Below are 18,828 nucleotides of genomic sequence, written 5' to 3' on the forward strand. Positions count from 1 at the left end.
AAGAAAATTTTATTGCTCAGGAGTGTGTATGCATTACAGCTGCACATACATCACGCAACATGAAAATTTAATGACAAGAAAAGAAATATGGGACGAAAACACTCATCTAGCAGTTACAGCCAAAGATTCTCACACACTGTGTATCTTTATATGTGAAAGAACTGGATGACGACCGTGCAAAGAGTGTCAGACTTGTTCAACTGCAAAACTGATAAAGCAAAGGTTTTACCCTCACATTTGTCAGCATTAAAAAGGCAAGTGTGTTGCAATCAGATCTTTTACAACACATGGATTCTTTATTAAAAACCTCCCTATCTTGAAAGATAGCCAATCTCACCTTTCAGTGTATAAGACAAGAGGCTACAGTAAATAACATTGCTGCATCTAATCTCTTCCTCAATGTATGCCGTGCTATAAACATAATAATGGAAATGTGTTAACTACCTGTCATTTTCAGCCAGACACATAACGTTGCTTCAGTTTAACAGAGCCCCCTTATTACTGCAATAAACAATTCAAAACCTAACAAGCCAGTGTAAGAATTTTAATTCCTTTGGTGTCTGCAAACAATGTGCATCTTAACAACACTAAACAATTGTAATATACCTAATGGACTGAAAACAGAATAGTTTAAAACATGTTTGTATGTGTTAAAACTACTACAAGTAGCAAATTCACAGTAAATGGTGTGAGTTACAGGAAAAAAATTTAAAGTGGAGAGACAAACACTGAGGCACAAATTACAGAATTCACAGGACAATGAACCCAGTTTAACAAAGAGAGAGCGAGAGAGAAATGGCTGGCTGATAAAAAAAAATATGGGGGAGAAAGATAAATCCATAACAAAGAGAAATTAATAACACATATATGAATTGCAAGACCAATATAGGACAACCTTAAGAGTTAAAACACCCAATAAACAGGTTAAAGGAAGCAGTGACATAAAAAAAAATAAAAATAAAAAGGGAAAACAACATAGCAACTACACCAAAAATCCATTCACTCACTCAGAATGTTGAGGGAACCAATAATAAACACCATATCAATATAATTCAGCAAATATCATTAAAACTGTCTTACCAAATACCAAAGAACATTATTTCATGGTTTTCTGGAATTAGTAAGCTAAGAAGACTGCTTGAAGTGAACACCTGTGTGCACTCTCTCCTTTTTCAATCTGTGTGTTTAAGCTCTACAGTATCTGCATGTTGAGGCACTTGGAAAGAATATGATTGTACTGTGTGTAGTATATTATGTACATTTGTTCTGCTTGTGTGCTTGTAAATCACACTCCTTCCAAATCTAACATGTGCTTAACCTTACAGATCTAAAAGCGAGTCAGTTTTCCTCAAGCCACGTACTGAAACTGAAATTCTCATGGTCAACATGATCTTTTACTCTTCTTTCAACTACTGTGACTAAATATTTAAAACGCATCTACAAAAATTTTTTTTTCTTTTCAGATCATGAGGCTGCCATGCTAACCTAGTTACTGATTCCAGATCAGTACTTCGGCTCTAAGGGCCGATGACTCTGACCCAGAGGAAATGGGCTGTGCTTGTAATCTCTGGCACCTGATCTAAAGAGAGACGCAGACCAAGATTAGCCTGGCAGGAATCCATGCAAGACCACTGAGGACAGTGCAAAAATGTGGTGGAAGAACTGCTTCTTTAACTTGTGCTTCTCTAAAAGCAACCCACTGTCGTATTGTTAAAACTAATGTGTCCCAAAAATGAAACAAAGAAACAAGGAACAAAAAAAAAAAAAAAAAATCTGGAGAATTATATTTTCCCTTAAAATATAACCATGAAACACTTACTACAAAATTTTATTTACCAAGCAGATTACATGTACAACTATCAATGCTACATCTTAATTAAGGAAAAAGGATGAATAATAATATTCACAGTCAAACATCATTTAGTGAGTTGTGGTCTCAGTCTTCCAAATAACAGACACCTTGCACACACCGTATATTCACAAAATAACATCCTCAATCACTGGTCCCACACTAATACGACACTCCACATGTTATGAAAACGGTTCAATTCCAGGCAACCACTGATGGTCCCTCTGCTCCACTAGCAGTCCGGAGGCTGACATCTACACTTTAAGGCAGGCTAGCAATGTCCCGCTTTGGAGGGGGTCCTTCTGGCTTGCAGGGAGAGCCGTTGGCTTTGTCTTCAAAGAGCAAGACTCTGCAGAGAGAGGATTCATAAAATATTTTAAAAAACAAAACAATGTCAAATAAACTGTCAGTGTTTTAAAATATTCAATACACAGAACAGACCCATAGGCCTATAGATATTTGTGACTTTTGTGCTATTTAAAATAAACCCATGTAAATTGTGTTTTTTAAAACAAAATTTACAAAAAGCAGCAACTCTTAGCAAGTGACAAACAAGAACTAAGTCATGTTTGATTTTTTTTTAAATGATCAAAATAGTTAATTTTCTGTCAACCGACTAACTGATTAATCCACTGATAGTTTCAGCTGGAATCATTCAAACAGGCAGCGATAGAGACAGAGAGACTTCAGAACAATGGAGAGCAGCATAAACATCTTAAATGTAAACATGACTTAAGAAGACAGAGGGCTGGACTAATGTAAGAGAAGAGAAGCATAAACAGTAAAAGCAGGATGTGTGAGTGAGGAGGGATAATCAGATCCTGGTGGACACAGACAGACAGTTACAGTCTGGGTATGAGCTGGGTAGCAAGTGAGAGGAGAGGAATGAAGGGAAACCACAAAGGGTCTGAGGGGAATAGCGGTTTAGTCTGTACACAGTAGAGTGAAGGAACTGACAGGAGCTATTCAGGGTGAATGCCTGTCTTTAATTTCCTTTTTTGGAAAACTCTGCAAAGCCCCACTAAGCCCATAAGGAGCAATGATCCTGACGACGAAACCGGCACTCAGCAACTCAAACTCTGGCACATCTCTCTGGCAAACACTCTCTTCACACTACTGATACCTGCTCCGCTCCAAGAGCTGGATGAAGTGGGTCAGGCCACCACTGACAGCCATCAATCAAACACTACCCAATCAATAAGTGAGCCAATAAAAAGTTAAAAGCCCTCTTTTTGTAAATAGCTTGAAATACATTGATTAAAATCTTGTGATTAGGGATAAATGAAAAGTGATAAACACTAGTTAGGATTTGAGCAAACTGTCAAATTAGGTTAATCTGCTCTATGTAGACAGAAGAGCTTAATAGATGAAGTGATTGCCTGACTTGAATCTTGTTACTGTGTGAAAGTTTGACAAAAATACACATCCTAACAGGCACACAGTACATGGGACCCCTGTGATAATGCAATTTAACACATAATCATGTTTTGTGGAGTTTCATTGCAAAAAGTAGATTTTTGTTATGTGTTAAGCCTAAAAACAAGAACAGTTGTCTGGTCAATATCAATCACAGCTGTTGCTACTTGTTACTCAATCTCTAAAATAAAAGATCTTCTAAATCTTTGGTAAACAGAGTGGAGTAACTGACGTGTGTATTGCACTGATAGTAACTTCATTCAAAGAGCTTTCACACAGTGAGACTAATTGCGGACCCTGACCTCAATCATTTTCCTGTAATTGCAACTAAATCAATTGTTGTCCTGCCAAATACTCTGAATAACACTATTCTAAAGCTGTTTTGTCCAACCCCCCCTCTCCACTTCTCCCTCCCTCCCCTCTCTCCAGAGACAAAAACAGCAGCACACAAGAGCGTTGATGTAGACCTTTGCAGTTATAAGGACGTAGGGGGCAGTAGGTAGTTGGGTAGGTATTCATAGGTAGATATGGTTAGACACTGTAATGTTTTTATATTAAGCACACTACAAAGTGTGAGCAACCAACAGAAGCTCGCCGTCATAAAATTTCACCCACATGAAGATGCCTCTCTTCTGCGCAGTGGACTTAAGGTTTCACAAAATTGTTCACGAAACACTGATGAAACATTTGTGTATTAAAAGTAAAATAATCAAGTTCAGATTTCAGCTTCTGTTTAAACTTCTCCTATGTCAAATAAAAAACATGATCTCTGACATGAAAATAATTAAAAACATCAGCTTTCTCTGGAGGACGGAAGCCGCCTTAATAAAATGCAACCGAGTGGACGAGTGAGGAAGAGAGGGAACGAGACATTTATAAATAGCGGCTGTGGGATTATGGGATACACTTTCGAGAAATGGTTGAGGGCAAAGGAGGAGGAAGAGTTATGAATTTCCTCTGTGCTTGGTGTTTTTTGGGATTATGAGATTTATCCTCTGAATGGTCTAGCCAGCTTAATCCAGCAGAGCTGACATGCAGCAGCCAATACACTCAGGCTCCTGCAGTCTGACCCACAGCAAGACTGCTTTAAAAGGCTTACACTAGCTACACCAACCCTTTTGAAAACAACCTTAAATATGTCTTCTTATCCACCAGGGACCATTGGAGAAAACATATACAATACATACATAAAAAAACCATAGGATGAATTTTGTTGACAGAACCTGATGAGTTTTGGTGTTTTTGTCAGCCCTACGTGACTGTCCGTGGTTAATCAGCCTATAATCAGTTACCTAAGCACATGATCCCAGCTAAGGATAAGGATGGGTTGACTATGGATAGGCTACATAGACGGGTTTTGTTGCCATGGAAATTGACAGCTAACGCAGCATGTGGGTTGTGACATCATCACTAGTCATCCCAGAACCCCCTGCTGCTGGAGGAAAACAGTTGGCTGACACAGCACACGTATATCATATCCTCTCTCTCACACATGTGAACACACACAATGAGCCAGCAGATGGTTTGCAGACACAACTAAATCTTCACATGTGAAAACAAGGGGGTTGAAAAGTCTTTACACGCACAGAGGTTTACTTACAGTTTGAGCACAGCCGAACGCTTGCCCAGCATCATCTTGACAAAGTCCCTGTAGTTGATAGTGTTGCTGCTGCCGCCCGTCACCTCAACAATCATTTTTTTCAACTCCAAGTGGGTCTTGGGAACTCCCAGCTTCTCCATCATCCGCTTCAGACCCATCATATCTGAGACAAGGTACAGTTGACAATCAGATCCACATACAATCATTTTGATGTGTTTATTAGGGTGTCAGTCTGTATCACAACAGAAGGCAGTGTAAGGAAACCAGAACATCATCTTCATGCTTAATTTCATGTATCCAAAGTATTTGAACAGGGCACTCCACAGATGTTACACATGAAGTTAACTTCTCTGGCTCTAATCTGAAAATATAACCCTAATGATGATGTCATAAGGGTTATCCCATATCAGGCTTGAACCCTCATGTTTTGTGGGATTTGAAACATGGTAGCATTTAAGAAGTTCTAATGAAAGATTTTGAGTTGCATTATGGGAAATGTAGGCTTCAGTGTATTCAGAGTTTGACTTATATGATGATCTGCAGTGGTTATTGCCTCACAGCAAAAAGGTTCTGTGTTCGAACCCTGGGACTGGGGCCTATCTGTGTGGAGTTTGCATGTTCTCCCTGTGTCTACATGGGTTCAGTCCGAAGACATGGTTAATTAGCAGTTCTGAAGTGCCCATAAGTGTGAATGTGAGCGAGAATGGTTGTTTGTCTCTATATGTCAGTCCTGTGATAGACTAGCGACCTGTACCCTGCCCTCGCCCAGTGTCAGCTTGGATTGGTATCCATACCCACACCCTATATGGATAAGCAGTATAGCTAATAGATGGATAGAAATATAGTTAAAAAACAAGACTAAGAGTTTTCAGCCATGCTAGCCGCTCTGAGGCTGTACTCAGGCACAGTGTTGCTTTGAGCTGAATGCTAACATCAGCACACTAACATGCTCAAAATGTCAATGCTAATATGCTGATGTTTAGCAGGTATAATGTTTACCATGTTCAAATATTAGCATCTGTGTTAGCATGCTAACATTTTCTACTTAGCACTAAACATAAAGTACAGCTGAGGCTGATGGGAATGTCATTAGTTTTGAAGGCATAAAACAAAGAAATATAAAATTAAAATTTTAATCTGATGATGGCATGAGAAGAGGATTATCAAAGTAATTAGAGCTCATCCTGTGGGAAACAAATGTTTGTACCAAATTCCGTGGAAAATGTAAATGTTGAGATATTTAAGAATTCATCCCGTGGGGACGATGGATATCTGCACCAAATTTAATGAAATTCATTCAGTAGCTGTTACATTTATGCCATCCCTACGGCCACGCCGCTAGACTGTCTTAAAGAATTAAAACTGCACATATAGCAGCTTCTTACACGACCTGCAGACAGAGGTCATATCTCCTGTCTGACTCCTACACTGCAGTTCGCCTCACATCTGCTCAAGAACTAAGGGCCTTTCACGCTGGTGTGCTGTATGGTCTCACTTTACATACAGGACACAAACACGACACATGAGCCTGTTCAAACCCGGTGCTCTCTCTGCTCAGACAATACACACACAGTATTAATTACTGTTCCCCCATGTCAGCACAGCACATGGGGTCAGCTGACAGTTGTTATCTGGGGTGCAGTTGGTGTTTTAGTGCTGGCTATTACTCACCGATCTCTCCTTGGTCATTCAGGTCAAACTCAGCATATTTATCTGCAAAAATACACACAAGAGATGATTACGTAAATGGTAATTCGCTCGTCTCACACCACACCCAGGGTAACATTTTCACAAACGCCAGACCCCAGCTGACCTCAAACAAGTCAACAAAATGGTAAACACACACTGTCTTACAATCTGCTGACAGCTGGGCTGGCAGGAGGAAAGACGCAAGCAGATGATAATGACAGGTGTGTGTTTGTGTGTGTGTGTTCGTTGAAAGCAGGCAAAGGGCAGCTGAGTGGGGCGGACATGCGAGAAAGATTAAGAGTGAGAAGGTCAGGAAGTTAAAAGAGAACTTAAAGTTCAAAACAGCAATCAGGAAGGAAAACAAAGAAGCTTGAGTTAAACATTGTGAGGCTCAGAGTTCAGAGTTTCCCCTCACACTCACTCTCTCAAAATCAATCTGGTTCTTCTACTCTGGCAACAGGCAGACAAACCACCGATGCTAATTAACAAACACTTTAAATATATTCAAATTGATGCAAGTACTTTGTTAAACGATTCAAGAGCAATTAGAAAAAGTTTTACACCAGTCCTTAACTCTGCACTGCTAATACTTTAATACTTAAAGCTTTATTTGCTGTTTGTCTTGTTCCTCTTGTGCACCATGCTCACCACTTTTGTGTGCACATAAACTTAACATGCAGACAGTCATTTAGCATTAAAAGACAGTTCTACATTTCAGGAAATACACACATTTGCTAGATGATAAACACTGTTCTCATATTTATCTACTAAATATACAGATGCAGCCAGGAGCCTGTTAACATTGAGGTCAGAAGCAAGGGGAAAACTGCTCGCATCTTGTCTGATCAAGTTAGTTTTAAAGTCTAGACTAACATGCTGCGGAAGTCGCTGCTGCTATGAAAGACAAAAAGCAGACATTTTCCCGCTTCTCCCGAAATTTCACCACTCTCTTTTCTCTAGAAGACCACTTTAGTCAGATTACACTTGCTATTTCTGTCCCACAATGGAAGCTCTGTGTGTGCATTGGGAAGGGGAGAGGGAGAAAGAGAGAGAGCGAGAGCGAGAGAGAGAGAGCGCGCAAGCTGTGTTAACTGTGTGAACCCATGGGGAGTGGGACAGGACAATGCAATCCCTGTTCGTAAACTCTGAGGAGTGGGCCTCCACAACACACACGCACGCACGCACACACACACACACACAGTTCTTGAGTGGGCCACTTATCATAGTGCAGCCTGTTGATCATCTGCAGCCACAGAAAATGCCTCGACTGAACAAAACTCAAGTCTTAGGCGTTTCCTCCTGACCTACATTCCTTCATCAACTGATGCTGCCATCAGCTTATGAACCGCTGGCCATTTTCTTCCTCCATTATGACTTTTTTTTTATACTTTTTTTGACGGTCATAAGGAGGACAGTGATTTCATTTTGATTTCAGATGTCTGAAGGTGTTTGTCCACCAACCACTTTGGTAGCTACAGGGTCATCTGAAGGGGCTTTTTCCATTGGAAAAATAGAAACTTGCTGATAAGATTGTTGAAGTCGATGATTACTTCTTCTGCCACTTCGTCCAAAGATAAGCAGAGAACTTCCCCATCCTCTTAAAAGACATTGACCCTAAGGGCAGATAAAAGCTTCACTGCAGCTTCTGTTCTAAAAACAACTTGATTTCCATTCTGTTTCCCCTCTGTCTTCAAATTAAAAGCATAACTCAAACTCAGGATTGTCTGCAAGTGTTTCAAAATTGAGTGAGCTGCACATCTGGCTGGCAGTTACACCTGCCGCAGGCCGCAACACAAACAAGACGAAGGAAGCAGTTCCTGATGGAAATGAAACGTTCTCATTTTTTCTTTAGGAAATTGTGTAGTGGAGTTGGTAAGCTGCTTTGTAATTAGCCACTGGTCATAAAAGTCCAGACTTTAACTTGATCCTGACTCTATTGTGTAATGTCCAACTCTAACATAAGCACCTTTGTGACTGATTGGGTTGGTTGTCGCTACTTTTACCAACTTGTAAAAACTTTTCTCCCTGACATTGTGACTTGCTCCTGTGATTGATTACTGCAAACTGAACCTACGATGTGATCTATCAACAATTCACCTGCTGAGCTGGAAAACACATGTGGTGACATATCATGTTTCCTAATCAGTGCAGTTACTGTTTTTGATTTAAACGACTGCCTCACTCATTCACTGTGCAATGTAGCATCACTGCTCTTTTCCCGACACTTCTGCCACGATCACATATGGTCCAGAGTGGAAGAAACACTGTCTGTTCAGCTCTTTTAAAAACAAACAATATAAACTGTTCAACTTCATCATTGTTTTAGCAGCTACAGTCATAGCACTGTTGAATTATGCTGCGTAATAAAGTGTTTCCAATATTTTGTCCACCGCATTTGTTTGAACAAGGGTAGACTGAATACTGGAAGAAGAATAGCACTCAGTTTAATGCAATACAGTTCAACAGCACTGTGAACGACATCCTCCAAAACGTCCATAAAGTTGGATAAACACTTAAATATAAACCCTTCATAAAAGCATTAATTTACTGTACGACTGTTGTATTAGACAGTGTTTGTTTTAGCAACTTGTAAGTAATCAAGTGGTGACTGAGTATATGTGACACGACTAAAGAAAGCCAATTTAGGATATTTATCTTTTATGTGATTACGAGGTTAGCAGCAGAATGAAGGGAAGTCTCCCTGCTTCTTCCTGCTCCTCTCATAAAATGTATTATATTTCTTCTGTTATTGGAGACTCTTCTTATATCAGGTAAGGTAGAGCATTTCTACTATAACACACTGCGGGAAACCTTGGGTTTTGGTGTGATTATTGGCCCCTAACAACTGTGATAGTTTGCAGAGTTGAATGAAATGATGCTTTAAATTATCCTTTTAAATGTCCATTATAGTGACAAGCATCAGTCTTGTAATATCTAACAAAACAAAGAAAATTATTATTGGCTTAACCAAAGTAGGCTTCATGCAAAGGTTTAAGAAGGACATGTTGGAGAGTTTTCTGGTCATGAGCTGCAGTGATGAGATTTGATTGGTGGTTGAAAGCGCAGTGTTTAGATACTGACAGCAATCCTCCCAGGACCTGGGTGTTGGGTCCCCTTTCTGTTTATACATTACTGCTCCATTTCCTCCAGCAAGCATAGATGGTAAGTAGGACAGTGGAGCATATTTCTCATTTCAAGACTATCAGAATAAACAGCCTTATGTTATTCTGGCTGGGAAATCGCAGGTAAAAAAAAAAAACAAAAACCTCCTATGGATAGAAAAAGGAAACAAAACAGTCTACATGCACCCAGAACATACACGTGTAATATCTGAGGGGATGAAGAGCAGGAGGTCTTTGGTAAATCATGTAATTTTGATCTCATAATTAGCCCCAGAAGCAGTGTTCCTTCTATTCCCAGGAGGTATGAGTTTACCCAGCAAAGTTCTGAATATTGTAACAACAAGCGAAGGAACGCCCCGGCACATTCCTCCAAGGCCACCGAGGACTTGGCCTTGCAAACCTCTTAGAATTCACAGCAGTCTGTCTTTCCCACAGAGAAAAACTAAATGCTGAAGACTTACATGTGAGTGCAGACTACCAACAAATAAATAAAGACTGAGATCAAAGACAAAAGCCTGGAAAAAGGGTCACACCCTCACAAAGACAACCTCAACAACAGCAGATACCAACACAGCTCAGGGGAGGAGGGGATTTGCTTACTTTTGAGACTTTCCAATTTTTCGGCTAGGTCTTCTTCATCCCTGTATTTCTGGTCTTCCAGGTATTCCTGGAGAAGGAAGAGAGAGGGGGGTGAGGAAACAAGTTTCACAGGCTTTAAATGAAACTGAAACGCCTTTGAACAGTACTGAGCCCATTTCCTTTGAAATTCCAGCAGTTTTACATAACACACAATCAAAGAGGAAAGAAACCTTGACACAAATGAGAGCATTAAGTAACTTAAGCTGATTGTGCTCTGTCAAATGTGTCAAAAAACTTAAACTTGAAAGTGATGATTCACAATCTTAAGATGTTCTTCCCCCTGGATTGTCATTACGTATCATTGTGTTCGTTAAAGTGGAACACCTCACAAGGGTGCAGAGGAAAGAGCCTGGAGGGAGCTATTCTAATGAAATTATAATGACGCAATCTGCCATGTGGGAGTCAGCTTCAATCTTCACTGAAAGAAGAAAGAGCAAGAGAGACAGAGAGCGAGCTTGTTCTCTGCGGTGACCTCCATGTGCCTGTCAAGCTTGTAATTAAGGGTGAAAAGGATAAACACCACTACTGGATGTTTATCAGGGACAACCTGACTCAGCTGTGCTGAATCACTGCTGCAGCCTCCACACACAGGAATGTTCTCTCACAGCCACAGTGTCTCTGACAAGTATGCAGGTATATTTGAACAAGTGCAGCGCCAGTATCACAAGGCATGAAATCTCTGTCAGTATCTACAAAGAATGTTTCACAATGCACAGGTCAAATAGAGTGCACTGTATCTCTTCTAGCTGAAAAGTCAGAGTCTGTATGCATTTTAGGACTGCAGCTAATAATTACTTTCATTACTGATTAATCTGACAATTATTTTCTTGTTGAATCAATGAATTGTTTTGTCTGTAAATGTCACAACATATTGAAAAATTATAATATTCCCCATCCACAGTGATGCCTTCAGATGTCTTCAGATGTCATCAGTCCAAAACCCAAAGATGATTCAGTTTACAATGATATAAAGACAAAGGCAAAATCCTCACATTTAAGAAACTAACACCAGAGAATATTGAACTGTTTTGTTTGAAAATTGATTGGAACAATTAATCGATTATCAAAACAGTTCCCAATTTTCAATGGCCGGACAAGCACAGGATTTCTGAGGTCTTTAAGGTCACAGGTCTATGACCCATATGAAAAATACACATTTCTGATAAGGCTCCCTTTTTTTCACAATTGTGACCAAAATAGGACATTTTCCTGTTGAAAAAAAAAATTATCACTTCTTTATAATGACACTGTTTCAAAACAAATCTTTGCTATTTACATAGTTTCTTGTCATTAATTTGCTGACATATACACCAATAACAATACATCTGCACTGAGCTAATATAAGCCAATATATTGGTCGGCTTTAGTGGTTTCATTATTGAATTATCAACCAATGATTTTCTCAGGTAATCGATTAATTGTTTTTTTCCCACAGAATGTCAAAAAATAGTGAACAGTGTCCACCACAGTCACTCGGAGTGCAAACAGATGTCTCTAACTTGTCTGGTTTTGTCCCACGAACAGCCCCAAACCCACAGATATCCTGTTGAATATTATAGAAAATGTACAAACTGTGACATGTTCACATGAGACAAACTGGAACCTGTGACTTTTGGGCAATTTTAATCAATGGCTAATCAGAGCTGTATCACCTCTGAGCTAAATGATATATTTATAGCTGAAAAACCACCCTATTTGTACAACAATGGTAAGATCTTAAGTTTCATCCCCACAGGATCCACTGTTACAAGTGTACCCATGATAACATATTATCAAATCAATATAAAGCCCCTGCATTTAATCACAGTATAACTGTTATTTTTAGACGTAGCCTCTTAGGAATCTGGGGTCATTTCCCTTCCCATTTCTCTAATGAGCAATGAAGGATATCAAAACACTAGATAAACCTCCATGAGGCAGCAGGGAGTGTTTGCACAGAAATGTCACAGGCGCTCCCGGCTGCCCTCTTGCCGCGACCTGGTTTTCATGTGGCCGCAGTCGGCAGCTGATGACAGGCGGCCAGCCAGAGTAAAGGAGGGAAACAGAGATTATACAGACATCTAGTTAATCTGTGGGAACTACTACAGTTGTCCTGACGAAACGAGGCCTAATGTTAGACAAAGAGCTCATTCAGACACCTGTCTCCCCGTCGAAACACAGCCCAGCAGCCACAGAAAACGTGGGATGGCCACACACACACACACAAAAAAAAGCTTAAAATGCTTTATTTATTTATTTATTTATTTATTTATTTATTCTTTAAAACTGGAGAACAGATCGATCTGTCGTGTCAAAGGGAAATACTGGTAGCCCCTCAACACAGAGATGTGTGACAGCATGCAGCCATTCAACAAGTAGTGCCACGACACTGCAGGGGATAATCAATAAAAAGCACCAACAACAGCATCGCCATGGTCAGCCACAACAAACGTGCGTGGCATTGGTGGGATTCATTATTCGCAGCACTGGTGAAGCAGTTTGCTCTGACTGCCTTGAATCATCAGTGTGGCGTCCAAAAACAAGGCCAATGCCAAGTCAAGTGTACGGGAGCTAATTCAGTTCAAATTCCCCGAGGCGCCGTTAGAGACGCTGGAAGCAAATAAAGAAAACACGCATACCTTGTTTATTTCTTCCAGTTTTTGCCTTTGCTGCTCCTTTAACAGTCCAAAGGCTTTCCCTCCTGCAAAAAAAAAAAAAAAAAAAAAAAAAAAATCAAGTTATTTTAATAGCTAGCGTGTTAATATCGACACAGGCTTAGCTTGGACGGTGGCCGATTGGCCCGCTGATGCTCTATTGTACAGATTCTAAGCTTTAGCTAGCGATAGATATAAAACAGACAAGGCAGTCCGCTATGTAATTATTTCTTACCTTGGACATTTTGATTTGAAGGCATCCCGGAATTTATCTGTGATGGGTAAATCCAGAAAAAGAAAAATATCAGAGCCAAAAGGCTGCCGCTACAGTCCGCCGGGGCGATACTCCTGTTCTCCGTTAGAGATCGGGCTCAACGGACTACGCAGCACCGGTGTCAAGACGGACGCATTAAGGAATCGGACATCCGGTCAAGCTTTTCAAAATATTGTTTTGATTGTGCTTAACTGCTCCTTTTTTACATATGAGATGAATATTTTAAATGTCTTTGATAAGTTACTTAAACAATTATTTGATTATTAAAGTTATTACAATTAATTTTCTGTTGATCGACTCCTCGAGTAATTGTTTCAGCCCTAAACAAAAATAAGAGAGACATAGCTATATATTAGAAATAAGTGCTCTTACTATGTTGTCTCTTAGATTGGTATGTTTAGTACATCTATAAATGCAAAAAAAAGATCAAAAATGGATTAGATGACAGTGAAATATTTCTAATTTCTTGAAGGGAATCCCACAGTCCACATCTCATAAAAATGTAGGTTGGTTTGTGGATGCTGCCTCCATAACCTATTTAACAATAGGTTATGGACCTAACCTCTGATTTTCTATGCCTTAATATATCCTATTAATACAGCTTGTCTACATTCATTTCTTCATTATTTTAAGTGTTTTATCCAGTCAAAAACCAATGGGTTTTTATGCACCATAGTGGCAAAAATATATAGTTTCTTTCAACAACCCCTTTCCATTGCCATATATTGTAATATCAATATATAGGATTAGAAATAATATGGCTGCCACAATACACGCACTCTTTTTCCCAACGATACAGTTTAAGCTCTTATTTCGAAGGCAGAAACATCCAATTTCCGGTATCATTGTGGAGTTACACTATCCTCATCAGTGAGTGATGCTGTTGGAGTAAACTGGGACGCTTTGACTGGCGCTTACCATCATGTGGCGTGAGAGGAAACTGCAGATCCTGAGGATGTGAGTCAGACAACAGAGATGGATGGATAGAGGTTCATTTCTATGCACTAAGGCCATCCACCGTGCAGATACATATTTTAAAATGATAAAGCTATAAGTCGAATAAATCCTCGTATTTCATGTAGATGATTCATATTCCATTTGTCCAAAGTCTCCAGTCTAATAATTATTTCTTTGTCTGCTTATGATTGATTCTGGAGTCATTATTCCCTAACTGCCTCTGTAGATGCTTTATGCCTCTTAATGTGATGGAATCATGTATTTATACACCATTTTGTACCAGTTAATAGCTGCACTGCATGCCCGATTCAGTTCATGAATTAATAATATATAGTCTATAATCAAACAAGTATACTTTAATTATTTTTCTCCTCATATTCCAATCTTCATAAAATTTAAATGTAGTTAAGAGTCCAGCCCCAGTAATATAAACTTCCTCTCAACTTTTTAACCACGTACTCATGTTTCAATGTTGTTATTGAACCAGTAAAACGTAGTGAAGCTGTGTGTGTGTCATTAACGGTGGTCTGTCTCCCCCTTGTGGTCAAATATTGTAAAAAAAAATTACATACATGTCATCATGTGTTTGGTTAAATATGGGATGCAGGTGTCTGTAAATACTGCTGAGCTGCAGTATGTGAGTTTGTAACACTGTTATAAAGATAATTTGTGTTGTTTTAGTCCTTGTTGGACAGTTGAAGTCTTCTCTTTTGAATTCAGGATCTAACATGTTAAAAATCAAAAAAATCAAAATCAAAAATCAAAAATAATTCATATGGAAATAATTGTTGGGGACAGCTCTAAATCAATAAGTGCCGAAGTAAGAGACATTAGACATATATTAGCTTCAAAGTCAAATAAATAAACTGCTCTGAGAGACAAAGCAATAGTGGCTTCACAAGCATGAGAAACCCTAACACCGTAAAAAGAAAAACACACAAACTGTGCTCATTAAAGAAATCATTGAATCTTAACACAAGCAAAAGACACTGGACGAAAACAACCATCTGCAGTTGTTATTATCATATAAATCTGTCTCAGTGTAACTTCAGCTTTTAGCCACAAGTGACAATGAGAAACCACTGCACACTTGACAAGCCTGGTGGAGGAGCTCATGTCTGTGCAGGTTAGGTTTATTGGATTTCTTCCTAATGGCTCTCAGCTCCAGTGTCTTTGGGGGTGTCGTGTTCATTAATTGTTTAATAATGTAAGCATTGTGAAAGCCTTTCAGAGTGTAACTGTGGGCTATTCTGTCCTATTAGCCTTTTTCAGATAAGCTTGACTTGCTGCTGTTAATTCACAGTTTCAGGGCATGCATGTTATTTTTTAAGGAGTGGCACGGTCCCACCTCATTAATTAGATGGCAAATAATTTACATAAAATAATTCAGAAATAACACTAGACCTCACAGGTACCGAAATCAATATTGAAATTTAACAGCTTCAAATCCAGAGAAAAGGATTTCTGTGAGTCTGCTTTGCTTTTGTTAATAACCCCCCATCCCCACCCACCCAACACACACACACACACACACACACACACACACACACACACACACACACACACACACACACACACACACACACACACACACACACACACAATAAGAAGCTAGCTGAGGGCAAGTCATCAGTTTGTTTTTAATTCTTCAGTCAAAGCTAGAATTACCACCTCGCAGTTGAATGCCGCTGTCAATGAGCCAAGTTGCAGGAAATATGGTCACAATCTCCGCTTCTGTTCCAAAGTCACAGCATTAAATAATGGCCAGAGGTGTTTTTGCAGAACCTAAGACCCAACCTTTGACCATTTGGATATGAAATGTCAACACTTCATCATTTTTCCCATTAGACATTCATGTTAAATTGTGTCATAATTAGCGCGATAATTCAATGTCACCATGACCTTGAACTTTGACCTTTGGCCACCAAAATCTAATCAGTTCATCTTTGAGTTCAAGTGAAAGTTTGCACCAAATTTAAAGAAGTTTCCCTCAGGCATTGTTGAGATATCGCCTTCAGGAGAATGAGACGGACGGACGACAGACAGAAAACCCAAAAACATGATGCCTCCGGCCATGGCTGTCACCAGCGCAGAGACATTACAAGCCTGTATAGAAACAAAGCACACCAGTATTTAGGCAACAGAAAAAATATGTGTCAGAAGTCATCTGTGATTATAAAAACAGTTTTATACTCAGGCGTAGAGCTGTATCTTTTGCCACTGGGGCCAACCAGCCCAACACCAAAAATGACAAATGTTTTGAGAGTTTTATGAGAGTATACTTAAAAGTCTGTTTATTCAGTTTACCACAGTGACTTGAATTTTATTACAGGAGACACTTCACTTCACCAGCCTGATTTACATGACAAGGTCTACTGGTCTTCTTTTATAACAGCTAGAGAGACTAGACTGCATCCCATTAATCTACGAGACTCCACTCTGGGACCTTACATCTACTGTTTTTTACATTCATTAAGTCTGATCATAGGGATGCTTGGTTTTAAATAAATTATGACCTTGGCAGGACCACAGTCTGGTGTAAAATTGAACAGACTGCAAACCACTTTCAAATTATAATATGTTGTCCTCCCAGCGATTTTCAAGTTATCTCATATTTTTGTTGATGTTCAGAGATGGGCGGCCTACATCTGTATTCTCCTTGACTGTTCTGTAGTACATGACTCATTGACTCATGACTCGGTACATTGACTCACCTCCATGGTATTTTGCTTATACGTTTCTCTACTGACAGAGGAAAAACTGATATCACTGAGTCCCCTGGATCAGCCAGAGAGATTTGTCTGAGTTACTGACAAAGTTGAGGCAAGAACATTTACATGTAAGCAAGTTACAGTCCAATTTACAATGGTCTATATGTGATTATATAAAATCTGCACTTAATCTAGTGTGAGGAAATTAGAGGCATTTGCTTACTAAGAAATATTAAGTGTAATTGAAACCATGAGGTTGCAAAACTAAACGTTCTCTTCATTTATACGTAGATGGATTTGAGACATTGCAGCTCAGATGAGAAACAGATGAAACAGGAGTCAGCTGTGCAAAATTAAAATCATAAGCAATAATTCCAGGTAGTGAACAAGGTTTTTAAGACAGTTTAAGATTGACCAGTACAGATTAAACATCACAATTTTGGGAAAATCAAACAATCCAAGACTACAAACTAAGATTTTGTGTATGTCACAGCGGAAATGTGGCAAAATAAGGCAAACTCAAACCAGATAGTGTGGAGGCTACATAATGCTTAGCTCAGCATGCTAACATGCTCACAATGAGAATAATGACGTTTAGCATGTTCACCATCTTTGTTTGACACTTTAGCATGTTAACATTTGCAAGTCAGCACTAAAAGCTACAGTGCCCAGGAATTAAATTAATTAATTAAATTAATTTAAATGTACATTTGTGACCAAATTTTAAAGGTTTACATCTTCAGTTGGAAAAAAAAACACTTGGGATGTGTGAGCACCACAGACGATGAAGGGAATTGAATAACCAGAGACAGACATTGTTGCTCCTGGACTCTGCATCGGATTTGTTGACTATAAGAAAAACACACATATACAAACAACTAGACGTACAAATATATCAGCTTAGGACTTCAAGATTTTGCCTGCCACAGTTCACAGTGTAAGACAAGTTCCACCACGAGTGAGTTTCACATGCCCCTCGTTGTTGTTCTTTGAAACTCCCCTGAGATCCCCAGGTCAACAATGAACATCTGGTGGTTCAAAGTGTCAGAGGTAACGGCGGGTGAGGGCCATGCAGAATGAAAGGGCTCCAGCAGTGTGAAGAGACAGCGGAGACTTGTGTTTCAACGGAACAGACATATTGGGTCTGACAGGCTTTTCTGTGAGGAGAAATGGGAAAGTTGTTTTGTTGTTGTACGTTCAAATGTTTGAAAAGAAGTAGAGGGTGAAAAATGTTTTGCAATTTGATGTCATACAAGTTTAGGAGAACCAGACTTGACGATGTGACAGCGGGTGGATGGGAGAAAGTTAGGAGGGCACGCAACATGTATGATGGCGGAAACAAGCTTTTAGGCAACTGTAGAGAAACTGACGTTAATCCACAATTACTGCATGAAAAAGGAGGTTGTAAGTGGAGACACATTGCTCAGTGGACTGAGAAGAGGGATGAACGGCCACAGCAGGAGTGTAGAGCTATTTGTTTAGGTACTTAGGAGCGCCCATGAGGAACAAGTATCACATTTTCTAAGGTTGTGTAGTGTTCGACAGTGTTCTTAGGTGTGAGGCAGGTTCTGACCGGGGAGCTGACAGGGAATCAATGATAATTAGATCAGTTATTGATTATGCATGCATGGCTTATGGATCAGCAGCTCCCACAGTGATTCAAATAACAGATATTGTGCAAGCTAGAGCTCTGAGAATATGTTTTGCGCCACTCCAACACCTGCCTTATTGCTAGAAATGGGAGCAATGCCCTTGGAAATCAGACGATATAAACCTGGACTGAGAATTGCTGATGAAAATAAAAAGACATGGTGAAACTTTACTAACTAGTGTGCTACATCAATACTGGGAATTCCTAGGAAGACTCAGAAATTTCATGGCAAACTTTGGAAATAAGCTAAAATCGACTGAATCAGAGGAAATTGGTATAATTAATAT

At 39.5% G+C, this 18,828-nt stretch overlaps 1 protein-coding gene across 1 annotated transcript; it reads right to left on the minus strand.

Annotated features, from left to right (window-relative positions):
• Positions 1–530: 530 nt before the first annotated feature.
• aif1l (allograft inflammatory factor 1-like) lies at positions 531–13,342 on the minus strand. Its single transcript, XM_071466277.1, has 6 exons — positions 13,184–13,342; positions 12,934–12,995; positions 10,277–10,343; positions 6,537–6,578; positions 4,866–5,028; positions 531–2,198 (listed from the first exon to the last, which is right to left on the minus strand). Exons 1-6 carry the CDS (start codon positions 13,206–13,208, stop codon positions 2,111–2,113), a joined length of 447 nt encoding a protein of 148 aa, XP_071322378.1. The 5' UTR covers positions 13,209–13,342; the 3' UTR covers positions 531–2,110.
• Positions 13,343–18,828: the final 5,486 nt, after the last annotated feature.

The sequence above is a fragment of the Trachinotus anak genome, unplaced genomic scaffold, assembly GCF_046630095.1.
Source record: "Trachinotus anak isolate AG129_WGS33_773 ecotype Australia unplaced genomic scaffold, CSIRO_AGI_Tana_v1 ptg000028l, whole genome shotgun sequence".
NCBI classification, from domain to species: domain Eukaryota; kingdom Metazoa; phylum Chordata; class Actinopteri; order Carangiformes; family Carangidae; genus Trachinotus; species Trachinotus anak.

Coding starts and splice junctions, on each gene's coding strand:
- aif1l (XM_071466277.1), bottom strand. CDS start 13,208: ATGCCTTCAAATCAAAATGTCCAAG. Junction 12,996..13,183: donor TTCAAATCAAAATGTCCAAG/GTAAGAAATAAT, acceptor TTTTTTTTGCAG/GAGGGAAAGCCTTTGGACTG. Junction 10,344..12,933: donor AACTGGAAGAAATAAACAAG/GTATGCGTGTTT, acceptor TTCCTTCTCCAG/GAATACCTGGAAGACCAGAA.